This window comes from Anolis sagrei, chromosome 10 (assembly GCF_037176765.1).
Source record: "Anolis sagrei isolate rAnoSag1 chromosome 10, rAnoSag1.mat, whole genome shotgun sequence".
NCBI lineage: Eukaryota > Metazoa > Chordata > Lepidosauria > Squamata > Dactyloidae > Anolis > Anolis sagrei.
Window position 1 is genome coordinate 19,075,076 of NC_090030.1, and position 27,710 is coordinate 19,102,785.

The window sequence follows — 27,710 nt, forward strand, 5'->3', positions numbered from 1 at the left end:
AGGAGAGCAATGTCCAGTCTCGATAAAATAGTGAAGAGTAGAGACATCAGACTTGCAACAAAGATCCGCCTAGTCAAAGCCATGGTATTCCCTGTAGTCACCTACGGATGTGAGAGCTGGACCTTAGGGAAGGCTGAGCGAAGGAAGATCGATGCTTTTGAGCTGTGGTGTTGGAGGAAAGTTCTGAGAGTGCCTTGGACTGCGAGAAGATCCAACCAGTCCATCCTCCAGGAAATAAAGCCCGACTGCTCATTGGAGGGAAAGATACTAGAGACAAAGCTGAAGTACTTTGGCCACATCATGAGGAGACAGGAAAGCCTAGAGAAGACAATTATGCTGGGGAAAGTGGAAGGCAAAAGGAAGAGGGGCCGACCAAGGGCAAGATGGATGGATGGCATCCTTGAAGTGACTGGACTGACCTTGAGGGAGCTGGGGGTGGTAACGGCCGACAGGGAGCTCTGGCGTAGGCTGGTCCATGAGGTCACGAAGAGTCGGAGACGACTGAACGAATGAACAACAACAACAACACAGGGAGAATAAATAATAATAATAATAATAATAATAATAATAATGCTTTATTTATACTTTACTTACTTACTTACTTAGGCGATCCCTCGCTTTCCAAGGATGATTGTCTTCCAATATTCTTGTGGGTCCGTATGTGGCTGTGGAGCCCTATTCTTGCTCTGCATCTTCTTCCGCAGTGAGGGCATTGGTTTCCAAGTGGAAGGCGGTCTCGGTCGGGGTTTGCTTGACGCGCCTTCCTCTTGGCACGTTTCTCTTTTTCACCCTTCACTCGTGCCTCCTCAAATTCTGCAGCACTGCTGGTCACAGCTGGCCTCCAGCTGGAGCGGTCAAGGGCCAGGGCTTCCCAGTTCTCAGTGTCTATGCCAGAGTTTTTAAGGTTGACTTTGAGCCCATCTTTAAATCTCTTTTCCTTTCCTCCAACATTTATTTATATAAATAAATGCTTTATTTATACCCCGTCATCATCTCCCCAAGGGGACTCGGGGCAGCTTACATGAGGCAAAGCCCAACAACACATCAGTAAAAAGAAAACAGCAAGCAAATAAAACAGTAGAATTAATATAACTTACATATAAACAATAACACAGAGAATTTAAAACCTTATGGCCGGGCCAGATGTAATAAATTATTATTTTTTAATAAACACTGGACGTGAACAGAGGTAGGATGTATTTAAGTAGGAGGGTTTTAAAAGATAATGTAGGGAGACCAACCCACTATCCTAAGACAGCAAATAAGGAGCAGAAACTATCCTAAGAGAGCAAATAAGGAGCAAAAATAAAAAATGGGAATTCCAGACAGGAAATAATCAGGGCCAGCTAACACCTCCCATGTCCTGATACCATCATCTATTACATCTCGTTTAAGGTGGGGAACGAGATGTCTTACCTTAAGTGTTGGACTACAGGAGCCACATTTTGCCTCTTTGAACCCTCTGTGGGCTTAACCTGCATGAACATCACACCAGGCTTCCATTTTGGACCATTTTTGAAGGATATCTGAGCTCTTTGGGCTTCTGAGGAAGTGGGTGGTTCTAATGGTCACCATTTGTGGTGTGTTTTGGGTCATTTGTAGGTAGAGAAAAAGTTTAATAAAATAGTTCTGATGTCCTTTCTGAAGCTCGGAAATTTCAGAAATGGGGCTCTCGCTACCCACAGTGTAAGCAATTGTAAAAGTCACAAATTAGTGGTGGACCCAATGCCATTGCATGCTCCCTCTGTGCCCCACGGTTTTCATTCTTTACCCCATTGATCCTTCCAGATATGGACATAAAATCACGGAAGAAGTTGTTCAAGAAAGTCAGGGGAAAGGAGGTCTACATGACGGTGGCCTACAGCCGAGGGCATGCTGTCCTCCCTCCGCGGCTCCAGCATGGCCTTTCGTCCGGACGATCCTCTCCGGTCCATTGTTCTCAAAACGGAGGCCATATAAGCCCTTATGAACATTACCAGCCTCCGAATTGCCAGCGCTCTGGCAGGGGATATGGGATGTCCAGGTAAGAAGCCTAATCATCCATCCGATGCAGTCCCTCCTTTAGTTCCAAATTGGTAATTCATTGCTATGAACTCCTCACCATGCTAATTTCATAGCTGAGCTGATATAATTTCTGTCCCATGGAAAAGCTTCTTGCGATAATGGCCATAAACTATGCAGCCCAGGAATGAATAGTTTTGTGTTGTTTTGCATGCAGTAAGTTGAATATTCTAGCACAGTGTTTAGCATGGCCTCACTTAATGGACATTTTGTGCGTCTTTGAGACTTACTGACAGCTAACTTCATTTTCTCAACCTGGGGGTTGGGACCACTGGGGGGGGGGTCGCAAGGAGGTGTCAGCGGGGTCACCATAGAGCAGTGGTTCTCAACCTTCCTAATACCACAACCCCTTAATACACTTCCTCATGTTATGGTGACCCCCAACCATAAAATTAGTTTCGTTGCTACTTCATAACTCATTTTGCTGCTGTTATGAATAGTAACAGATTGGAGGAGGGTATTGATTTTGTCCTGTGGGAGTTGTAGTTGCTTGGATTTATAGTTCACCTACAATCAAAGAGCATTCTGAACTCCACCAACGATTGAACTGAATCAAACTTGGCACACAGAATTCCCATGACCAACAAAAAATACTGGAATGGTTTGGTGGGCACTGACCTTGAGTTTTGGGAGTTGTAGTTTACCTACATCCAGAGAGAACTGTAGACTCAAACAATGATAGATCTGGACCAAACTAGACACGAATTCTCAGTATGCCCAAATGTAAACACTAGTAGAGTTTGGGGAAAATAGACCTTGACATTTGGGAGATGTAGTTTCTGGGATTTATAGTTCACCTACAATCAAAGAGCATTCGAACCCTACCAAGGATTGAATTGGGCCAAACTTCCCACACAGAACCTCCATGACCAACAGAAAATATTGTGTGTTCTGGTGGTTTTTGGTGACCCCTCTGACACCCCCTCACAATGCCTCCAGGGGTCCCGACCCCCAGGTTGAGAAACACTGCCATAGAGTATCAGAAAACACAGTATTTTCTGTTGGGCATGGGGGTTCCATGTGGGAAGTTTGGCCCAATTCTATCGTCAATGGGGTTCAAATGCTCTTTGATTGTAGGAGAACTATAAATCCCAGCAACTAAAACTCCCAAATGTCAAGACCTCTTTCCCCCAAACTCCATCAGTGTTCACATTTGAGCATATTGAGTATTTGTTCCAAGTTTGGTCCAGATGAATCATTGTTTGCCACCTCTGGATGTAGGTGAACTATAATTCCCAGAGTCAAAGTCATTGCCCAACAAACCTTTCCAGTATTTTCTGTTGGTCATGGGAATTCTGTGTGCCAAGTTTGGTTGAATTCCATTATTGGTAGAGTTCAGAATGCTCTTTGATTGTAGGTGAACTACAAATCCCAGCAACTACAACTCGCAAATTTCAAGGTCTATTTTCCCCAAACTCCACCAGTGTTCACATTTGGGCATACTGAGTATTTGTGCCAAGTTTGGTCCAGGTCCATCATTGTTTGCGTCCACAGTGCTCTCTGGGTGTAGGTGAACTACAACACCCAAAGTCATAGTCATTGCCCATGAAACCCTTCCAGTATTCTTTGTTAGTCTCAGGAGTTCTGTGTGCCAAGTTTGGCCGGATTCTATCATTGGTGGAGTTCAGAATGCTCTTTGATTGGGAGTGAACTATAAATTCCAGCAACTACAACTCCCAAATGACAAAATCAACCACTCCCAACCCTACCGATGCAGATTTGGGTGCATCGGATATTTGTCCCCAATTTGGTCCAGTGAATGAAAATACATCCCTCATATCAGATATTTACATTATGATTCATAACAGTAGCAAAATTATAGTTATGAAGTAGCAGTGAAAATAATTGTGTGGTTGGGGGTCACCACAACATGAGGAACTATATTAAGGGGTCATGACAATCGCAAGGTTGAGAAATACTGTTCTAGCAAGTCCTTTCCTTGCAGCAAATGAGTTTGTATTCATCTCTCTCTCTCTCTCACTCTCTCTCTCTCTCCCCCCCCCCCCCCCCATATCTTTGAAACTTAGGGGGTCTGCCCGGTTTATAAACAGGAACAACATAGTCGGTCCTGAAATGGCTTTCTATCCTACAGCAGGAAAGAGATGCTATCAAAGCTACGACAACTTCTCATATAGGTCACGGTAAGTCTGAAATATTTCAAAGAAAATATAGCAGGGGAATCAGTGTTGCTCTATTCTGTAAGTCTACAAGGCAAAGATGGAAATGATATTTTAACAAGTGTGAAAACATGGTTCTCAAGTGTTGTGGAAGCCTGGGGAGAGGAATACCGGACTTCTACAACTTTTTGCATTGGAGGTCTTATTCTGTGGAAAATTCACAAGTGGTTTTTCCCCCCACATAAAATATCATTTTCTGTCCACAACAACCTTTTCATGCAGAAAAAAAGCATTTCATGTGCAGACAACAATATTTCTAAACAGGAGTAATATTAATAACTTTTTAAATATTCCACCCTTTTTCCCTGGAGGGACTCAGGCGTTTTGCAAATGACCCAAAACAAGCTACAAATACATTGAAGTATTATTTTCTGTTCACAAAAGCCTTTTTTGTATAAAGAAACCACAAGCAAATTTTCTGCATACTAAGTTCCGAATTTCAAATGGGTTACGCCAGCGTTTCTGAACTTGGGGGGGGGGGGGGGTTATGAGCAGGGTGTCAGAGGGGTCGCCAAAGACCATCAGAAAACACAGTATTGTCTGTTGGTCATGGGGGTTCTGTGTGGGAAGTTTGGCCCAATTCGATCATTGGTAGGGATCAGAATGCTCTTTGATTGTAGGTGAACTATAAATCCCAAAAATTAAAACTCCCAAATGTCAAGTTCTATTTCCCCCAAACTCCACCAGTGTTCACATTTGGGCATACTGAGTATTCATGCCAAGTTTGGCCCAGATCCATCATTGTTTGAGTCCACAGTGCTATCTGGATGTAGGTGAACTACAACTCTCAAACTCAAGGTCAATGCCCACCAAACCAATACAGTATTTTCTGTTGGTCATGGGAGTTCTGTGTGCCAAGTTTGGTTGAATTCCATCATTAGTAGAGTTCAGAATGCTCTTTGATTTTAGGTGAACTATAAATTCCAGCAATTACAACTCCCAAATGTCAAGGTCTATTTTCCCCAAACTCCAACAATGTTCACACTTGGGCATCTTGAGCATTTGTGCCAAGTTTGATCCAGATCCTTCATTGTTTGAGTCCACAGTGCTCTCTGGTTGCAGGTTAACTACAACTCCCAAACTCAAAGTCAATGCCCACCAAACCAGTGCAGTATTTTCTGTTTGTCATGGGAATTCTGTGTGCCAAGTTTGGTTCATATGGGCATATTGAGTATTTGTGCCAAGTTTGATCCAGGTGAATCATTGTTTGTCACCTCTGGATGTAGGTGAACTACAAATCCCAGAGTCAAAGTCATCGCCCACCAAACCCTTCCAGTATTTTCTGTTAGTCATGGGAGTTCCATGTGCCGAGTTTGGTTCAATTCCATCATTGGTGGAGTTCAGAATGCTCTTTGATTATAGGTGAACTATACATCCCGGCAACTACAACTCCCAAATGACAAAATCAATCCCCCCCCCCCCCCAAACCCAACCAGTATTCAGATTTGGGCATAGTGGATATTTGCACCAAATTCGGCCCAGTGAATGAAAATACATCCTGCATATATTTACATTTTGATTCATAACAGTAGCAAAATTGTGTTATTTGAGAACACAAAAATGCTGGACCACTCTCACAACCACCATGTCAGACTACACAGAGAAGCCATTGAAATCCACAAACATGTGGACAATTTCAACAGAAAGGAAGAAACCATGAAAATGAACAAAATCTGGCTACCAGTATTAAAAAACTCTAAAATTGCAACAGCAAAAACAGCAGAGAAAAAAACAGGCAGGGACATCTAATCACCTTTCAAGAAGAGTTTGCTCCAGGCACAGTCAGCCCATTGTATGCTAATCAAGGTGGGCAGTTGAAAGATTCACACCTAGCCCAACTGACAAAAGCCCTTTGGCTCACCCTGGTCATTCCACAGATATATAAACCCCCTTTTTCCCCAGTTCCAGCAGACCTCACCTCTGAGGATGCTTGCCATAGATGCAGGCGAAACGTCAGGAGAAATGCCTCTAGAACATGGCCATATAGCCCGAAAAAACCCACAAGAACTGAGTAGCAAAATTACAGTTATAAAGTAGGAACTGAAATAATGTTATGGTTGAGGGTCACCACAACATGAGGAACTCTATTAAGGAGTTGTGGCATTAGGAAGGTTGAGAACCACTGGATTACAAACTAGTTTTGGAAGTGTTCCTTACAGCAGGAAGAGAATTGCTAAAATAACATATTCCTTCACTCAAGAAGAACTACATGCTGTCCTCATCTTGGTGCCCTCCTAGTATTTTGAATTATGACTCCTGTAAGCCCCAGTCTAACTGGCTTTGTAGTCATGAAGCAGTTCGGGAGCCAATGTCTCCAACAGAAATTCCCATAATCCCAAACCAATACGGCTAATGAGCAAGGATTCTGGGAGGCCAAGTCCAAAACATTTGGAGGACCAGAAGTTTGGGATTGCTGGTCTACAACATAGAGAAAAAAGGTGGTTTTGCCTTTTGAGGGTGCATCTACCCAAGGCATGGGCAAACTTCGACCCACCAGGTGTTTTGGACTTCAACTCCCACAATTCCTAACAGCCTACCGGCTGTTAGGAATTGTGGGAGTTGAAGTCCAAAACACCTGGTGGGTCGAAGTTTGCCCGTACCTGATCTACCCTGTAGAATTAATACAATTGGCCTCCTCTTTCTCCAGTGTTTCCATGCAAACATATTTCCCTTCCAGAGCTATGCTAGATCCTTTTAACTCTGGCACCTTGGACAGGACCGGTTGGGTTTCTCCATACTGAGAATAGAGTTTTAAAAGCCCTTCTGGGTTTTGCAAAGCAAGGGAGTCCGTTAAGAGAAGGTGGCCTATGTTTAATGAACTCATTTTTCCAATTTTAAAGATTGGACATATCAGTTTCTAGCTTCTGCAGCATCTTTGTTTGGAAGCCCAAGGCCACTCTTTAATGGTTTCGAACACAACCAGTGATCCCTGCATTTATGCGTTCAAATAAAGCTTTTTTTGTTTTGTTGACCCAGAGTTCAAACACACGCCCAGAGTCTCCTGCTGAAATTGAGAAACCGAGACACTGTTAACATTCAAGACACAGATCTTTCCATTTAATTAAATTCAATCGTTTATTTATTATTAAAATGTTTATATAGTTTGCCCTATATTGGACTTTCTCCCTGTGGTGTAGAGTAAAATCACAGTAAAGTAAAATCAAGTTTAGCCAAAAAAGATATTGAAAATTGCAACAAGCTAAAAATGAAGCCCGACCCTTCATGTTTATGGGTTTAACCCAGGCATGGGCAAACTTTCTAACTTGGGGACCGCATGGTGGGCCAGAGTTGGGTGGGTGGCTCGGGTTATCCGGGACTGTGGCACAGCTGGCTGGGAGTCAGCTGCATTAAGATAATAATAATAATAATAATAATAATAATAATAATAATAATAAACCTTTATTTGTACCCTGCTACCATCTCCGAAAGGACTTGGTGCGGCTTACAAGAGGCCGAGCCCAAATACAATAGTAAAAACAACAGCAACAACAAACAGCAAAATAACTAAAAAAACAAAGCAATAACATTAACAACACACAATTATGCAATTAAAATCAATGGCAGGGCCAAATGTAATAATTAAAAGTGCTGGGCATGACCAGGTGGAGTGTTTGGAGGGGGATGGGCATGCAAATATCCTGGATCTCTGATAAAGTACATTGGGACATAATGCTAGGAGTTTCCTAGATCACTACTGACCAAAAAGGTCATGAGTTCAAAGCCAGACCGGGTCGGAGTGAGCTTCCGACCAATGTGGGTAGCTTGCTGTCAACTTTTGCAGCCCGAAGGACAGTTGCATCCATCAAGTAGGAAATTTAGGGACTGCTTATGCGGGGAGGCTAATGTACAACGCCATAAAAATCTCCAGCAAGCATGCAAGCATGCAAAGAATGAGGAAGTACTTAATCAGTGTCACAAATGGACGGTGAAGCGACAGCTCCCCTGGTGGCCAGAATACCCTCATGAAAAAGCTGGAATGTTAAATAGCCTTTATGTATGTGTCTATGGCAGTGGCTCTCAACCTGGGGTCCCCAGATGTTTTTTGCCTTCAACTCCCAGAAACCCTAACAGCTGGTAAACTGGCTGGGATTTCTGGGAGTTGTAGGCCAAAAACATCTGGGGACCCCAGGTTGAGAACCACTGGTCTATGGCATTGAATGTTTGCCATATATATGTACATTGTAATCCGCTCTGAGTCCCCTGTGGGGTGAGAAGGGCGGAATATAAATACTGTAAATAAATAAATACATATTCCCCAAGCCCCCTCCCTGCCCTTTCCTCCCCTTGCTTTTCTCTTTGAGAGGCAGAAAGTGAAGGACAGATGGGAAATGTTTGGATCCCAAAAGGGTTGGTCTTGGTCAGGATGAGATGGTGGATGGGAGAGAAAAAGTGTATCCATTAGACCCCACATTGCCTGCTCCTGAGATATAATCCTAGAGCTGGAAGAGACCCCCAAGGGCCATCCAGTCCAACTTCCTGCCATACAAGAAAGCACAATCAAAGCACTCTCTATTGACAGCCTCGGCAGAAAGGCCTCCAGAGAAGGAGACTCCACCACACTCCAGGGCACCATATGCCACTCTCCAACAGCTCTTACTCTCAGGCAGTTCTTCCTAATCTTTTCAGCCGAATCTCTTTCCTTACCATTTGAAACCATTGCTCCCTTGTGCCCTGGTCTCTGGAGCAGCACAAAGTCAGTTTTTCCCTTCTCCTCCTCAATGGGACACCCTTTTGAATCTTGAAACATGGTTCTCTCTACCTTCTCTTCTCCCAGCTAAACATCCCCCAGGAGGAAAGGAGGAAGGAAAATGAGAAGGATGCGAGGGAGGGAGGAAGAGAAGGAAGGGAGGGAGGAAATGGAGGGAGGGAGGAAAGAGAGAAGGAAGGAAAGACAAAAAGGATGGAAGGAGAAAGAGAGGGGGGGGAAGAAGGGAGGGAGGGAGGAAGGAGGAAAAGGGTAGAAGGGAAGGATGAAGGGAGGGAAAAAGAGGGAGGGAAGGAGGAAGGAAAGAGAGAACGAAGGAAGGATAGAATGGTGAGAGAGAGGAGGGCATGAGAAAAGAGTCCAAGGGACCATATCTGGCCCCTGGGCCTTGGTTTGAACATTCCTGGTTTAACCTTAGCTGATTTATTTATTTGATTCATAGGGTTTCTCTAGGTGGGCTGGCTGTGTATTAAATGAGTTAAAACAGATTTAAATGTTTTAAAGACAGATAGAGGTTTAACTTGGAAGAAATCCCAATGTCAAGGACCTTTTTTTAACTTGTTGTCTGAATGACTGTAGTCTCGGCACCAACTGAGCCTTCAAGAAGACGGTTTTCAACAATTGAGGTGCCACAGCTGAGAAGACCCTGTCCTGTGTCCTCTCACAATGCATTACTATCATTGGAAGGATATAGAACAAAGCCAGTCCCAGCTCTTGAGCAAAATAATATAGAGAATATTAATGTCTCAAGTCATTTATTTATTTGATACGGTTTTATTTATTTATGGCATTTGTAGCCTGCCTTTCTCAACCTTACGGCGACTCAAGGCAGCTCACAGAAATTGGCATTGTACTCCATTCAAAGTAGAATTAAAACATTCAACCTAATATTATAAAAACCATATAAACCATTAATATTATTATTTAGAGTTGTGAGTATCATCACTAGGAGCTTGGACTGAGATCAGAAGCTATATTGCAAGTCAACATAGGATAATTGTAATGCTACATCTATTATTTGATAGTTTGGCTCCTTCAAGAACTAGATTCTTTTCTTCCAGAGTACCCCAGTCTTAGACAATGTATGGTCATACTGGTTGCTTTTAATGTCTTTCCTTGTCTTGCTTTGAAGCTCATACAGCCGGAGTCGCCGCCAGATGCAATGTGTCAACAAGGAGTGCCAGTACGGATTTTCACCAGAAAATGGTGAGGAACCTCAAGGTTTGGAAGAAACCATCACTTTCTATGAAATAGAAGAAGGAGATGACACAACTTTTCCTGCATTGCCCGTAAGTCATTGAACGGGAAGGTAACTGTATAGAAAAGTGTCAAGGTCTGCCATTGAAGGGTTGTTATGAAATGAGGGATTGATTTCCAAGATCACTCATGCGTATGCCAGTCCTTTTAGATCTAAATATCCAAAAGTTGCTAGATCTTGGAAACTAAGCAGTGTCAGTCCTGATGGGTACTTACATGGGAGACCACCAACAAATACCACATGCGGTATGTTCTGTTTCAGAAAATGAACTTGACAAAACCACCTCTGAGTCTTCCTTGCTTAGGAAATCATATGAAATGTGTGTAGTCTCCATAAGTCAAGGCATAGACTTGACTTGCTGACATATGGGAACCTAAGAGATTTCATATGGTTTTCATAGGCAAGCATCCTCAGATCTATTCATTGACATAGAGATCCCACAAATGCCTTGCCTGAGAAAACTACAAAATCCATGGGGTCACCATATGTCAACAAGTCCCCTAAAATATGTGGAGGGCCTCCCCAGAAGATATGAAAGTCCACACCGGTTCATAGAGGGAGATGCAATCACAAAGATAGGTGGGGCTTGAACTGTTTAAGGCTTTATAGGTCATAACCTGCACCTTGAATTTGGTTCGGCAGCCAGTGAAGCTGATTTAATAAAAGGGGCGTTGTATTCCGTACAGTGGCCCTTATTTCTCATGCCAGTAAGGTAATGCTCAAGATCCTGCAAGGAAGACTCCAGCAATACATGGAGCGAGAGTTGCCAGATGTTCAAGCTGGGTTTAGAAAAGGCAGAGGAACGAGAGACCAGATTGCCAATATCCACTGGACAATGGAGAAAGGCAGGGAGTTTCAGAAAAACATCTACTTCTGCTTCATTGACTATTCTAAAGCCTTTGACTGTGTGGATCATAATAAATTGTGGCAAGTTCTTGGTGGGATGGGCATACCAAGCCACCTTGTCTCTCTCCTGAGGAATCTGTACAAGGACCAAGTAGCAACAGTCAGAACTGACCACGGAACAAGAGACTGGTTCAAGATTGGGAAAGGCGTACGGCAAGGCTGCATACTCTCCCCCAACCTTTTTAACTTGTATGCAGAACACATCATGCGAGGATGTGCGGGGCTGGATGAATGCAAAGCTGGGGTGAAAATTGCTGGAAGAAACATTAACAACCTCAGATATGCAGATGACACCACTCTGATGGCCGAAAGCGAGGAGGAGCTGAGGAGCCTTCTAATCAAGGTGAAAGAAGAAAGCGCAAAAGCTGGGTTGCAGCTAAACATCAAAAAACCCAAGATTATGGCAACAAGAATGACTGACAACTGGGAAATAGAGGGAGAAAATGTGGAGGCCGTGACAGACTTTGTATTTCTAGGTGCAAAGATGACTGCAGATGCAGACTGTGGCCAGGAAATCAGAAGATGCTTACTTCTTGGGAGGAGAGCAATGTCCAGTCTCGCTAAAATAGTAAAGAGCAGAGACATCAGACTGGCAACAAAGATCCGCCTAGTCAAAGCCATGGTATTCCCTGTAGTCACCTACGGATGTGAGAGCTGGACCTTAGGGAAGGCTGAGCGAAGGAAGAGAGATGCTTTTGAGCTGTGGTGTTGGAGGAAAGTTCTGAGAGTGCCTTGGACTGCGAGAAGATCCAACCAGTCCATCCTCCAGGAAATAAAGCCCGGTTGCTCACTGGAGGGAAAGATACTAGAGACAAAGTTGAAGTACTTTGGCCACATCATGAGGAGACAGCAAAGCCTAGAGAAGACAATGATGCTGGGGAAAGTGGAAGGCAAAAGGAAGAGGGGCCGACCAAGGGCAAGATGGATGGATGGCATCCTTGAAGTGACTGGACTGACCTTGAAGGAGCTGGGGGTGGTGACGGCTGACAGGGAACTCTGGCGTGGGCTGGTCCATGAGGTCACGAAGAGTCGGAGACAACTGAACGAATGAACAACAACAACATTCCTATGTACCTTTTTATGCTGGAACAAACTTAATGCATCCACGTCTTTCAATTCCCTGTGAATACATGCTTTGTAAGGGAGACAAATCGAAGGAGTTATATTTTAAAAGTTATATTTTTAAAAAGAATTGCATTTTTGAACTACAGTTCAGATCAGATTAGTACATAAAGGATACAATTGAGAGGAATTGGCTAAACGGTGTGTCGCATCATGAAGCAGTGTGGTTGGTCCATCCTTATTCAGTGTGAAATATTATTGCTCTCGGAAGCAAACAAGATGCGTAGAGCTAGGCCATTTGCATACATCCAGTGCTGAGAAAAAGCTGAATTTGCAGAAGTGAGTCATAATTTCAGTGCATTAGAGTTTAGATTCCAAAGTTGTTATTAGTAGATTGGAGTGGTTTTGTGTTGCAGTGATTCAGTGTCATTATTCAAAGTGGTTAAGCATATGCGTAAGAGAAGAAAAGCCGTTGTTAAATTGACATTCATCAAAGCCATAAATGGGTTCTGAGCGCTTCTTTTTTTCCCACTATGAGTTCACTTGAGTTTGTATGTGAAGTAAAAAAAGGGAGCCCTCACCTGTGTTCCTGTTACCTATCGCCACACCATGATTCCTTTTTCCTGCTGAAAACTAGGTCTTAGAAGCATCTAAACTGCAGAATTAAAGCAATTGGACACCATTTTAATTGTGATTGCTCAGTACTATAGAATCCTGGGAGTTGTAGTTGTACAAGGTTGTGCACCTTCTCTGCCAAATAGTGCCAAACTACAACTCCCAGGACTCCATAACATCGAGACAAAGCTGGAATAAGTCCAGAGGAGGGCGACTCAAATGATCAAGGGTCTGGGGAACAAGCCCTATGAGGAGTGGCTTAAAGAGCTGGGCATGTTTAGCCAGAAGAAGAGAAGGCTGAGAGGAGACATGATAACCATGTATAAATATGTGAAAGGAAGTCAAAGGAAGGAGGGAGAGAGCTTGTTTTCTGCTGCCCTGGAGACTAGGACGCAGAGCAGTGGCTTCAAACTACAAGAAAGGAGATTCCATCTGAACATTAGGAAGAACTTCCTAACTGTGATTGCTGTTCAGCAGTGGAACTCTCTGCCCCGGAATGTGGTGGAGGCGCCTTCTTTGGAAGATTTTAAACAGAGGCTTGATGGCCATCTGTCAGGGGTGCTTTGAATGCAATTATCCTGCTTTTTGGCAGGGAGTTGGACTGGATGACCCATGAGGTCTCTTCCAACTCTATGATTCTATGAAATCAGATAAAAAAAGTATCGACTGCATTAATTTTATGAAGTAGATGCTCCCATATTTGCTGTTTCTAAGGCCCACCTATTTTGTCTCCTTCAGGTTAGGATGGGGAAGGGATGCTCTAATGCAGTGGTTCTCAACCTGTAGGTCCCCAGGTGTTTTGGCCTACCACTCCCAGAAATCCTAGCCAGTTTACCAATTGTTAGGATTTCTGGGAGTTCAAGGCCAAAACATCTGGGGACCCAAAAGCTGAGAACCATTGCACTCATGTAAATTGCATGGATTTCCAATGACACCTGCTATCTTGTTCCCCAGAACCAGGGCAACCCGGCTCCAATTGTCCCTGCTTCGACCGGATTTTGGGTTGCCAGAAGGGCCCCGAGCCCCATTCCGCCAAACAAACAGGGTCTCAATTCCTCTGAGGAAGAAGTCGAAGAACCAAGTGACAATGGTGAGCATGAAATCTCAAGGAGAACCACTCAGATGTAGGCTGTTCCCCAGTTGATGAAGTATGTGCATTCATGCAACAGAAAATGTGGAAGCAGAGGTGGACATATCATGAAAAGAATAGGGATAGGTTTGCGCATTACAACAGAGAAGCACACAGTATGTTCAGCAAGCTTTTTATCCAAACCAATATCATTATCATCATCATCATTGGGTTGCTGTGAGTTTTCCAGACTGTACGGCCATGTACCAGAAGCATTCTCACCTGTCATTTTGCCCACATTTATGACAGGCATACTCAGAGGTGAGGTCTGCTGGAAATGAGGCAAGTGGGGTTTATATATATATATTCCTGTGGAATAATGTCCAGGGTAAAAAGGTAAAAGTAAAAAAAGTTTTCCCCTGACATTAAGTTCGGTCGTGTCCAACTCTGGGGGTTGGTGCTCATCTCCATTTCTAAGCCGAAGAGCCGGCATTGTCCGTAGACACCTCCAAGGTCATGTGGCCGGCATGACTGCAAGGAGCACTGTTACCTTCTCGCCAGAGCGATACCTACTGATCTACTCACATTTGCATGTTTTTGAACGGCTAGGTTGGCAGAAGCTGGGGCTAACAGTGGGAGCTCACGCTGCTCCCTGGATTCGAACCTGTGATCTTTCAGTCAGCAAGTTCAGCAGCTCAACCCTTTATCCCACTGCACCATTGGGAGCTCCATGTCCAAGGTGGGAGAAAGAATTATTGTCTGTTTGAGGCAAGTGTGGATGTTGCAATTGGCCACCTTGATTAGCATTGAATGGCCTGGCAGCTTCAAGGCCTGGTTGCTTTCTGCCTGGGGGAATCCTTGGTTGGGAGGTGTTAGCTGGTCCTGGTTGTTTCCTGTCTGGAATTCCCCTGTTTTTTTAGTGTTTTTCTTTATTCACTGTCCAGATTTACTGGTAGCCATATTTAGTTCATTTTCATGGTTTCCTCCTTTCTGTTGAAATTGTCCACATGCATGCTTCTTTGTGTAGTCTCACATGTGGTTGTTAGAGTGGTCCAGCATTTCTCTGTTCTCAGAGAATATGCCGTGTCCAGGTTGGTTCATTCAGATGCTCTGCTATGGCTAACTTTTCTCATTGAATTAGTCTGCAGTGCCTTTCATGTTCCTTGATTAGTGTCTGGGCAATACTGTTGCATTTGGTGGTCCCTACGTATGGTATACGGTAGACTCCTGCAGAGGTGAGAGGATCCCTCTTGTCCTTTGCTGAACGTAGCATTTGTTGGATTTTCTTTGTGGGTCTGTAGATAGTTTGTAGGTTGTGTTTCCTCATCAGCTTCCTTATGCGGTCAGTGGTTCCCCTGATGTATGATAAGAACACTTTTCCTCTAGATGGATCTTCGTCATGACTCTCATGGCATGTTCTTGGTCTTGCTGCTCTTCTGATGTCTGTGGTGGAGTCTCCATTGGCCTGTAAAGCCCAGTTTAGATAGTTAAGTTCACGTTAGGGGAGGTGGGGTTCGCAGGTTCTTTTTGCATGGTCTGCTAGGGTTTTGATTGTCCTTTTTTTGTTCTGGGCGATGGTTGGAGTTTTCATGTTGTTATCTTATCTGTCTGTAAACTGTGTGATCCAATTGTTGATTTGGTTTGCAGATGACTAGGACATCTAGAAATGGCAATTTTCCTTCCTGTTGAATTGGATGTTTGGGTGGATGCTGTTGAGGTGGTCCAGGAACTTGTTGAGTTCTTCTTCCCCATGGCTCCAAATCATCAAGGTGTCATCCACATATCTGAACCATATAGCGGGCTTTTTGTTTCTGTTTCCAGGGCTTGTTTTTCAGAGTGTAGAAGTTTGGTATGACTGGGCTGAGAGGGCTCCCCATGGCTACTCCATCTTTCTGTTCATAGAAAAGACAGGGGAATTCCAGACAAGAATCAATCAGGGCCAGCTAACATATCCCAACAAAGGATCTCTGAGGCAGGAAGCAGCCAGGCTTTGAAGTTGCAAGGCCATTCAGTGCTAATAAAGGTGGCCAAATGCAACATTCACACTTGCCTCAAACAGACAAGACTTTCTTCTCCCACCTTGGACATTATTCCACAGATATATAAACTCCATTTTCCTAGTTTCCAACAGACCTCACAACCTCTGAGGATGCCTACCATAGATGTGGGCAAAACGTTAGATGAGAATGCTTCTGGAACATGGCCATACAGTCTGGAAAACTCACAGCAAGCCAGTGATCCCAGCCATGTAAGCTTTTGACAACAGATTAAATCCTGCTATTTAGTCCGAATTAAATGAGACTCAGTGGGTAAATGGTCAATAAAATAATAATAATAATAATAATAATAATAATAATAATAATAATAAAAACTTTATTTATACCCTGTCACCATCTCCCCAAGGGGACTCGGGGTGGCTTACATGAGGCCAAGCCCATCAATACAATATACACAATATAACAAAAAACACAACAGAAAATAAAAAAATAAAATAACCTAAAATACAAAACCAATGTATATAAACGACACAACAATATAAAATCAAAACATTACGACATTAAAATGATCACCATGTGCAGGGCCAGATTCAATCAACACATAATCCCAGTCTGTGTGAAAGTGCCATCTAAATTCTACTGCTACTACTACTACTACTACTACTACTTCATCATCATGTTCAGCTTGCCCAAATCTACAAACAAAAACAGTCATTTTGAAATTTCTTCTAGCAGTCTTTCCCTGCTGTCTTTGAAATAATGTACCCTTTCTCTTCCATTCAGGGGAGTATCATGAAGATTATCTGTTTGCCCCTTCAGGTCAGTATTTCAGCAGCATTCCCAATATATACCTGCATAAGGCGACCTTAAATTGCGCATTCTTTCCTAGAATAATATATAGAGCTGGCCTGTTTGGTTTTTTTTCTTTTCTATTGTTATTGTTTTATCATAGTTACTACATTTGTTATACATTTGTTATAGCAGTTACATATTATCCAACACACTCTTTAACATATAGTCTTATTATTCTGTTGTTGTTCATTCGTTCAGTTGTCTCCGACTCTTCGTGACCTCATGGACCAGCCCACGCCAGAGCTCCCTGTCGGCCGTCACCACCCCCAGCTCCTTCAAGGTCAGTCTAGTCACTTCAAGGATGCCATCCATCCATCTTGCCCTTGGTCGGCCCCTCTTCCTTTTCCCTTCCACTTTCCCCAGCATAATTGTCTTCTCTAGGCTTTGCTGTCTCCTCATGATGTGGCCAAAGTACTTCAACTTTGTCTCTAGTATCCTTCCCTCCAATGAGCAGTCGGGCTTTATTTCCTGGAGGATGGACTGGTTGGATCTTCTCGCCATCCAAGGCACTCTCAGAACTTTCCTCCAACACCACAGCTTAAAAGCATCTATCTTCCTTCGCTCAGCCTTCCCTCAGGTCCAGCTCTCACATCCGTAGGTTACTACAGGGAATACCATGGCTTTGACTAGGCGGATCTTTGTTGCCAGTGTGATGTCTCTACTCTTTACTATTTTATCGAGACTGGACATTGCTCTCCTCCCAAGAAGGAAGCGTCTTTTGATTTCCTGGCCACAGTCTGCATCTGCAGTCATCTTTGCACCTAGAAATACAAAGTCTGTCACGGCCTCCACATTTTCTCCCTCTATTTTCCAGTTGTCAATCATTTTTGTTGCCATAATCTTGGTTTTTTTGACGTTTAGCTGCAACCCAGCTTTTGCGCTTTCTTCTTTCACCTTGATTAGAAGGCTCCTCAGCACCTCCTCGCTTTCGGCCATCAGAGTGGTGTCATCTGCATATCTGAGGTTGTTAATGTTTCTTCCAGCAATTTTCACCCCAGCTTTGCATTCATCCAGCCCCGCACATCGCATGATGTGTTCTGCATACAAGTTAAAAAGGTTGGGTGAGAGGATGCAGCCTTGCCGTACGCCTTTCCCAATCTTGAACCAGTCTGTTGTTCCGTGGTCAGTTCTGACTGTTGCTACTTGGTCCTTGTACAGATTCCTCAGGAGAGAGACAAGGTGGCTTGGGATGCCCATCCCACCAAGAACTTGCCACAATTTATTATGATCCACACAGTCAAAGGCTTTAGAGTAGTCAATGAAGCAGAAATAGATGTTTTTCTGAAACTCCCTGCCTTTCTCCATTATCCAGCATCCGGATATTGACAATCTGGTCTCTCGTTCCTCTGCCTTTTCTAAACCCAGCTTGAACATCTGGCAACTCTCGTTCCATGTATTGCTGGAGTCTTCCTTGCAGGATCTTGAGCAAAGGCTTTAGAATATTTCTGCTTAAGCATTTTCCCCCTTTTTTCCCCACCACTGTGCTCCCCTCCCCCCCCCCCCCCCCCCCATTTCAAGCCATAGCTTTTACATATCATCTGTCCAAAATCTCATTTCTTCTTGTGACGGTAACTTTCCTTCTTTGTTTTTTAAACCATTTACAACAAATTTTCCCCATACAACATCGAAATTGCTTTGTTTCCATATACCTTTTTTAACTGGCCTGTTTTAATTGTCTCTTTGTGCCTGCCTTCCAGATCCAGACTGTGAATCTCCAGCCGTGTTTACTGCTGCTGAATCTACGGCAAACTTAGTAAGCTTTACTCAAGAGCTGTGAAAGTAACCTTTGCCGAAGTGCGTTAGCATTCAAACAAGCGGGGCATGGAAGGAGCATTTTTATTTGGATCCAATATAATATGTGATGTTTGCCTGGCCTTCTCTGAATTTTTTTGGAGGCTTAAGCAAACCTGCTTAAGCCTCGGTTCTGGTGAGAGTGGCCAGTGGCTAAGTTTCATTTCCTGCTTTTAGAATGTGGAAATGAATGGAGATTATCCATTTGGGTGCAATCCAGGATCTGGTTTGGGTAGATCCCTTTAATGCTGTTTATGCTGTGTCCGGGATTACTTTATGGAGTTGACCCTATTGATATGTTCTAAGATATTCACACTCAACAATGCTTTTTGATTTGTGCTCTATCTAGTCACTGCAAGATGGGAGAGCAAGTACTCTATCTTCTCAGGAAGGCGTCGCTTCATACAGTTACTCTCAGAAGGTACTTCGTTAGATGGAATGCACAATAGTGTAAATTTTGTTCTTGCACACAAGAATTAACAGTTTCACCATATTTATCTCTGTTTCAAAAAAGGCATAATAATAGTAGGGAAGAAACATAAAGAAATAGCTATTTATGTCCATAAGAATGTCTACGTCTTTCAGCATAACCCTGTGGTTAACTTCCGCTAGAAGCTGACCATATAATTGCTTTGGAAGACATAGAGATAGCTGCAAACATTATAATCTACAAATATGGAAGGACGGATGACTGTAAGAACAACTTTAATATGCTATTCTTTTGTATAGAGAGATCTCTTTTCTATATAAACAGGTTGTGGTACTATTTTGTGTGCAGAAAGTACTATTTTTTTTTTTTACTATTTTATTGTTTTCTGCACAGAAATAAGCCAAATCCCAAACTGGATGTTCATATCTTAACAATATTTTGAGTATCTAGGTCAGAGACAACATCCTTGCAGACGGCCAATTCTCTCACACTAGAAGTGACTTGCAGTTTCTCAAGTTGCTCCTGACACACACACACACACACACACAACCTTGTCGGGGAAGGCAAAAAGATTCTCCATGCAATCTTGTTAACCACACAACCAGGAGGTATCTACGGACAACGCAGGTGTCTACGGACAACGCTTAAGCGGCTGAGGGGGAAAAGGAAGGAGGCTCAAAGCAACTGGAAGGCCAAAGTTTGCCCATGCCTGGTGTAGATGCATGTCTCGTCTTGTGACAACTAAAGCAAATGTGCTGAATGTCCTTAATAGCCCTTCTTTTCTGTTCCCACGTTTTTGCAGGTCCTGGTGAATTCAGCTGTCATTTCTTCCTCCTCATGCGCCAATCCTGCTCCGGCCTCCATCTTCTCCTCCAGTGCAGCAGCACCTTCTCAAGTCAGCGCCACTACATCCGCTCCTCAAAATGCTGTGCAACCTATCATTGTATCTCCTTCTGTGGGAAGACCAGGTAAAATAGGGGTGTCTTTATGTCCAGTAATTTTTAACCTTTTCCATAACACACACATACCAGTAAGGACCAGTAAGGATGGGGATTGCAATTTCTTAGTGGTAAGCATGAAGTATGGGTTTTTTTGCATTTAAAAAGTATACATGCATACCTTGACAATCAGACTTGCAATTTCGACCCATATTTACTTTTCAAATAAACTTGCAAAACGAAGCACACAAGATACAGAGGTGAGGCAAAGTCTGTGCTAAAACATAAATACTTTTCATTACTTTGTCTAGTTCTAGTTACTGTATATACTGATGTATAAATCTAGAAATTTTAGTTTAAACATAACAAAGACCCAAAATGAGTTGAATCATGGGAGTTGTAGCCTTTACATTTTCTGCCAGATTTCTATAACATTGAGCCAATGGAGTTGAAGTAATGCCAAACTTATTTATTTCACAGTGTAGATCAGGCATGGGCAAACTTCGGACTTCAACTCCCACAATTCCTGGCTTCAGGCCCCTTCCTCAAGCAGCTGAGGGGGAAAAGGAAAGGGGTGGAGGCCAGTAATTGTGAGTGTTGAAGTCCAAAACACCTGGAGGGCTGAAGTTTGCCCATGCCTGGTGTTTTTATTTATTTATTTCCAATATTTCTATTCTGTCCTTTTCAACCCCCGAGGGGGGGGACTCAGGGCGGCTTACAAACCGGCCACAATTCGAAGCCTCAATACAATAAAAACACAAATAGCAACAGTTTAAAACAGTTAAAAACACATTAAAAACATTGTCATCAACCATATAGCCAATTTCAGTCCAGTTCAACATCCAAATTCCTGTCATGCTTGCTGTCCCAAGGCCTGGACCCACAGCCATGATTTATCCTTCTTCCTGAAAGAAAAGGAGGGAAGAAGCTGACCTGATCTCACTGGGGAATGAGTTCCATAGGTGTGGGGCCACCGCTGAGAAGGCCCTGTCCCTCGTCCCCACCAAGCGCACTTGTGAGGCTGGCGGGACCGAGAGCAGGGTCTCCCCGGATGATCTTAAGCTACGAAGTGGGATGTAGAGAGAGATATGTTTGGACAGTTAAGCTGAGCCAGAACTGTATAGGGCAGTGGTTCTCAACCTGAGGTCCCCAGATGTTTTTGGCCTACAACTCCCAGAAATCCCAGCCACTTTACCAGCTGCTAGGATTTCTGGGAGTTGAAGCTTACATCTGGGGACCCCAGGTTGAGAACCACTGGTTTAGGGCTTTATAGGCCAAAACCATCACTTTGAATTGGTGTAGATGCATCCTGGATGCCTATGGAAGACTGGTCATAAGAAAGCCGGTGTGTTTCTTACATGTTTACATCCATCACATGAAAAAATAATTATATATCAAGAGCCAATTTCTGACTTAAAGAATTCGAAAGGTTCCTCCAGAGAGAGGCAGGCAAAGCTAGAGGGAGTTCTGTGCCGGTTTGGTTCTTCCTTCGCTTTCTCTCTCTCCTTCTCTGCATAACTTATTTCTCTAACTTAGCTGCCGACTGTCTCTTGGGGTTAGGAGTGGGAGGACCAAACTCCAGAGACAGAGTGTGCTTTTTTCCCATCAGTAATTTTTAATTATCGCTAAGCACAGGCAATTGAAGTGAAGGAGATGAATTAAAATCGGTAGCCATATCATTTCTAAAACGTATCATTATTTTTAGAGATACATAAACATCAGAAGGGAGGAAGACAGATATTTCTTACTATTTCATATCACCGTTTGGAATACTGAGCCTCTCCGGTGCTATTCAAAATCCAGGAGTAGATCTACATCAGTGGTTCCCAACCTTTTTTTAACCAGGGACCACTTTGACCAGGGACCACTCTCCAACATTAGTACCAAAAGGGTTACAAATCAGTTTTTCGTCAACTTTCAATTTGGTTATTTAGGGTGTTGACTGAATTGCATTGGATAGACCACATCATCTCTAGTTTCTGATACAGGACATATGCTATCCAGTAGTTGCCATCTTCACACCCACAGAAAACCATATTTAATAATGAGAGATATTGACAAGCTGGACTGTGTCCAGAGGAGGGCGACTAAAATGATCAAGGGTCTGGAGAACAAGTCCTATGAGGAGCAGCTTAAGGAGCTGGGCATGTTTATCCCGAAGAAGAGAAGGCTGAGAGGAGATATGATAGCCATGTATACATATCTGAGAGGAAGTCTCAAGGAGGAGAGAGCAGGCTTGTTTTCTGCTTCCCTGGAGACTAGGATGCGGAACAATGGCTTCAAACTATAAGAAAGGAGATTCCATCTGAACATGAGGAAGAACTTCATGACTGCGAGAGCCGTTCAGCATTGGAACTCTCTGCCCCAGAGTGTGGTGGAGGCTCCTTCTTTGGAAGCTTTTAAATAGAGGCTGGATGGCCATCTGTCAGGGGTGCTTTGAATGCAATTTTCCTTCTTCTTGGGAGGGGGTTGGACTGGATGGCCCATGAGGTCTCTTCCAACTCCATGATTCTATGAAGCCTCGTCACTATAAGAGGGTTTCGAAAGACCAGTTGCTTTTGTTACAACGGTGTAGTAATGGTGAGGCCGCAGACCATATTTTAGTTCTTGCAGACTGCTGGTGATCCACGGACCACAAGTTGGGAACCACTGATCTACACTGTGGAATTATTGCAGTTTGACCCTACTCAGACTACTATAGAATCTTAGGAGTTGTAGTTTTACAAGGTCTTTAGCCTTTTTTGCCAATGAGGGTGGGTGCCTCACCAAACTATAACTCCATGATTCCAGGGCAGTTCAAGTGCTGCCAAACTGCATTAATTTTGCAGTGTGGATACACCCCAGGGTTCTATTATTGCATCAATAGATGGAAATGTAAATAATAATAATAATAATAACAACAACAACAACTTTAATTTTTTTATCCTACCAACCATCTCCCCAAAGGGACTTGGGGCGGCTTACAAGAAACAAGCCAAAAAATTACAAATAGGACACAAAAAACTAAAAACATCAAATAAAAACAATCACAATTGTAAACAACATCCAAACAATATGGCTGAGAAAAAGAACATAGCTGAGGTTGAGGCTCAATGAGTGCAATGCATCCTGAAGGGAGCGCAAGGAAAATGCAGCAATCAAGTAGACAGGGCTGGGAATAGTGTCATCAAAAGTGTTGAGGTGGACAATAAACGGGCCGACATAAAGTGCTGAACTTAAAGTAAGAACAGGAAAAATTACTGGTAGACTGCTTAATCAGAAGCACACCAGAACATCCAGGTTTTTAGTTGTCTCTGGAAAGAGGACAAAGTAGGAGTCTGTCTGATCTCCCTAAGGAGGGAGTTCCAGAGCCAGGGGGCCACCATCAAGAAGGCCCTGTCCCTCATCCCCATGTTTGAGATGGCAGAGGGAGAGAGAGCAGTGCCTCACCGGATGTTCTCAAGATACACACTGGTTCATAGAGGAAGATGCGATCGCGGAGATAAGCAGGTCCTGAACCATTTAGGGCTTTATAGGTGATAACCTGCACCTTGAATTGGGACTGGAAACTAATGGGAAGCCAGTGGAGGTGTTTAAACAGGGGGGTAGACACTCCCTGTAACCAGCTCCCATAAGTAGTCTGGCCGCAGATTTTTGGACCAACTGTAGTTTCCGGGCCGTCTTCAAGTAACAGAAGGAGACCGAAGGAAAAGAAAGAGAAGATGAAATTAAATTATCTAAATGTCAAGCATAGAGCCTGGAAAAGTTCTCTGTTAAGTCTAGAATTCTGAGAATCCGCACTGACTCTGTTGTGGGAAATGTGGTCGAAACATAATGTTTCCGAATTCTGGGTTCAACTGGGTAAGGAATTAGATTGTAAAGTTAACATTATTACAGTAAAAACAGTCTTTAAAAAACCATCCAATCAAATATCTTTACGGCATTCTTGCTTGTCTGTCTGTCTGCCTGCTGTCCAGTCCTTAATGTCTAGTGGATGACAAGTTTTCCAAGGACAGGAAAACATTTGCTGAGCGATGGGCAGAACAAGTTATGCTTAAGCCACATGCTTCTTATTTGCAACCTTTAGAAATAAAAGGGAAGAGCAGAAGTAATTGTTCCCAAACTCAACAAATTCCTTGCAGCTTGAGTCCATGTGTGAAGGAGTGTTAAATACATGGAGGAAGAACAGTTGGAGAAAATTGTGCAACTGTCCCCTCTCGTTTCCTCTGAGGATAAAAAGCGTCTTGCCACCGCAGCTTAAAAGGCTTAGCAAGTTTTGTTTCGGCATAAGCTTTTGCGGGCATAGAAATTCTTGCCAAATGAAACTTGTTAAGTCTTTAAGGCGACACAAGGCTGTTTTGCAACAGATGAACCTGCTTGACAATGCTAGTCATTTCCCCCATTTAGCTGTAGTTGGTTATTGGTTGGCTCTTATGAATTATAGCCTATTAAAAAGGAACCTGTAGTCAAGAAACCAGAAGAAGACTCTACATTGTTAAATTACTGCATTCAGTTTGACACCATTCCTCAAGGCTTGGAGTTGTAGTTTGCAGAGGCACCAGTACTCTTTAGCAAAGAAAGCTAAAGATAATTCATATTTATATGTTGGGTTGTATCAATTTTGTTAGTATGGATGTATTGTTGTTGTAGTTATGTTTGAAATCCACTCTTGAGTCCCTTTGGGGAGGAAGAGCAGAATATAAATAATCATTATTATTATTATTATTATTATTATTATTATTATTATTTGAAACACAACAAGATGAGTCCACAGCAGACAAGATCACTCTGCTGGCTATTGTACTGAATCACACGTTGGACACTTCCCAAGTGTCTAGGACTGTGTGATGTATTATTATTATTATTATTATTATTATTATTATTATTATTATTATTATTATTAGAAACACAACAAGATGAGTCCACAGCAGACAAGATCACTCTGCTGGCTGTTGTATTGGATCACACATTGGACACTTCCCAAGTGTCTAGGACTGTGTGATGTATCGGCGAATGATGCGTGCAGATCCCAGTAATTTTGTCAGTTCCGATTGTGTTTAAGTGCAGGCCAAGGTCTTTAGGCACTGCACCCAGTGTGCTGATCACCACTGGGGCCACCTTTACTAGTTTGTGCCAGAGTCTTTGCAGTTCAATCTTAGGAGCCCCCGGTGGCGCAGTGGGTTAAACCCCTGTGCCGGGAAGACTGAAGACCAACAGGTCGCAGGTTCGAATCCGGGGAGAGGCGGATGAGCTCCAGCTCCTCATGCAGGGACATGAGAGAAGCCTCCCACAAGGATGATAAAAACATCAAAAATCATCCGGGCGTCCCCTGGGCAATGTCCTTGCAGATGGCCAATTCTCTCACACCAGAAGCAACTTGCAGTTTCTCAAGTTGCTCCTGACACGACAAAAAAATATATCTTTAAATCCTCATATTGTGTCATCTTTTCCCCTCCTTGTAAGGAAGCGAGCTTTTCAGTCGTCAAAACCTTTAAATATTTATAGGCAGCCCAGTAACCCATTATTTCCAAGTAAAGCCCTAGAATACAAGTGTAAAGTGGACTTCATTGAACCTCTTTCCTGCAACTATTTTTAGTGGATAGGGAGGTTTGCGGGGATTGTTTACATTGCTTGCCTCCTCTTTCATAGCTGATTTCGCCAACCCTGGAGTGTAATGTCACCACCACCTTCCTCCTGCACTCCCCTTGTTCTGCCTGGAGCAGAGGAGGATGCTCCTGAGCATGTGCAAAGTGCCTTTTTTATCCCCCCATGAGATCCTCCCCCACAAATGTACCTTTTCATTGCTTTCTCATCCAGTGTTTTATCATTTTATGTCGTGCATTTGACCCTCCCACTGTGTTTTATTTTCCATTATGTTATTTTGTACTGTTTATTTTACTTGATTGGTTTATTTATTTTATTGTGATGTTATTTTGTTGTTTATATTGCTGGGCTTGGTCTCATGGAAGCTGCTCCGAGTCCCCTTTGGGGAGATGGTGGCGGGGTATAAATAAGGATTATTATTATTATTATTATTATTATTACTATTACTATTATTATTATTGTTTCTCTTCAATCCTACTGTCACCTGGAATTGCAACATCAAAAATCCATACTTTGCTTTTTAACACCATTCTGAGGTCAGGAGTATTGTGAGGTCAGGAGTATTGATTATTATTATTATTATTATTATTATTATTATTATTATTATAGACCTTGTGAAACTGCAACTCCCATTATTCCATCACACTGACCCATGGGAATTAAAGTGGCATCAAACTGTTTTCTACAGGGTAAATGCTTCCTAAAACTTGGAATGGAGCTGTAATGGAACTAAATGTACTATTTCGATACTTAGAAATCTGCCGTCAAGGGTTTGTCTGTAGAATTCATACAGTTTGACACCACTGTAGTTGCCATGGTTCATATTTCGGTACTCAGAAATCTGTCTTTAAGGGTTAATCTACACCAATGGCTCTTAACTTGGTGGCCACAGACCACCGGTGGGCTGCGAGGACGAAAATCTGGTCTGTGAGCCTCCTTCCTCTTTATTTGATTTGATTTTGGTTTTGTTGTTATTAAATATGGTTTTCTCTGGGCGATCAGATGGCGACTACTGGATGGCATATGTCCTCTATCGGAAACTAGAGCTGATGTGGTCTATCCAGTGCAATTTTCTGAATCAGTAGCCCAAACTGAATCTAAAGTTGACCAAAAACTGATTCGTAACCCTTTTGGTACTAATGCTGGAGAGTGGTCCCTGGTCAAAAAAAAGGCTGGGAACCATTGATCTACGCTGTAGAATTCATTGACACCACTGTAGTTGCCATGGGTCAGTGCTATGAAATCATCGTAGATGTAGATTTATAAGGTCCTGAGCCTTCTCTACAAGGATTGCAGCATACTGAGCAAGAACAGTAAATGTGGAATCAAGCTGAGTTCATTCCACAGTGTAGATATATCCTTAGTCAAAGTTCAAGTTTGGTTGGCTCTCAGATGCGTTGCTGAGTTGTAGGGTATGTTTTATGGACTTCAGTGTGTTATAATCAGATTTTTCTCTCTTAAACCAGTGGTGATTCCTTCGGCTCCTTACCCCTACCAGTCTCCTGTTCCAAACAGTGATGTGGGGGAAAATGGGAGCGTGACCCCACCATATTCCTGCGACCCAAATGGCAGTGACCTCCCCAGAGGTAAGAAACTCATTGAGGAATATTATGGGAATAACAATATATTTCTAGAGAGGTGTGGTATATTTTTTGTCTGGAATTCTGATAACTAACTTGATTCGTCTAAATTAATGTTCAGCTTGAAGCTCAACCTTCTTCAGGTCTTGCATTACCTGTTTTTACTTGAGTCAGAATAGTCATGCAACCTTCACTTTCCTGGGTTTGATTAATATGTCTCCCTATGAATCTCTACATCCTCCAGCAGAACTCCATAGTAAACTTCCACCAGATGCTAACCATAGAGTTGCAGTTGAAGACCTAGAGATTCCTAAGAGAGAACACTTCGCTAGGGATCTGTAGGTCCTCCATTGCAATTCTGCAGTCAACGCTTGGCAGAGATTGACCATAGGGTTGCAATGGAAGACCTAGAGCAGTGGTTCTCAACCTGTGAGTCCCCAGATGTTTTGGCCTTCAACTCCCAGAAATCATAACAGCTGGTAAACTGGTTGGGATTTCTGGGAGTTGTAGTCCAAAATACCTGGGGACCCACAGGTTGGGAACCACTGCTCTAGAGGTAGCATCTCTCTAGGGTTCTTTAAGGTCCTTCAGTGCAACATGTGATCAGTGGGTAGAAGCTGACCATAATTTACATTGGAAGACATAGAGATTACATGAGAGAACGCTTCTCTAGGAATCTGTAGATT

General features: G+C 43.0%; 1 protein-coding gene across 1 annotated transcript in view; it reads left to right on the forward strand.

The window, feature by feature from the left end:
• ALG13 (ALG13 UDP-N-acetylglucosaminyltransferase subunit) overlaps positions 1-27,710 on the forward strand; it is a 97,981-nt gene that overhangs the window by 57,967 nt on the left and 12,304 nt on the right. Inside the window, exons 17-25 of the mRNA XM_067471713.1 lie at positions 1,771-2,023; positions 4,089-4,202; positions 10,076-10,232; positions 13,739-13,874; positions 16,634-16,669; positions 18,400-18,455; positions 18,843-18,914; positions 19,726-19,891; positions 26,911-27,030. Coding sequence (XP_067327814.1) covers positions 1,771-2,023; positions 4,089-4,202; positions 10,076-10,232; positions 13,739-13,874; positions 16,634-16,669; positions 18,400-18,455; positions 18,843-18,914; positions 19,726-19,891; positions 26,911-27,030 — 1,110 coding nt within the window. The remainder of the gene's footprint in view (positions 1-1,770; positions 2,024-4,088; positions 4,203-10,075; positions 10,233-13,738; positions 13,875-16,633; positions 16,670-18,399; positions 18,456-18,842; positions 18,915-19,725; positions 19,892-26,910; positions 27,031-27,710) is intronic.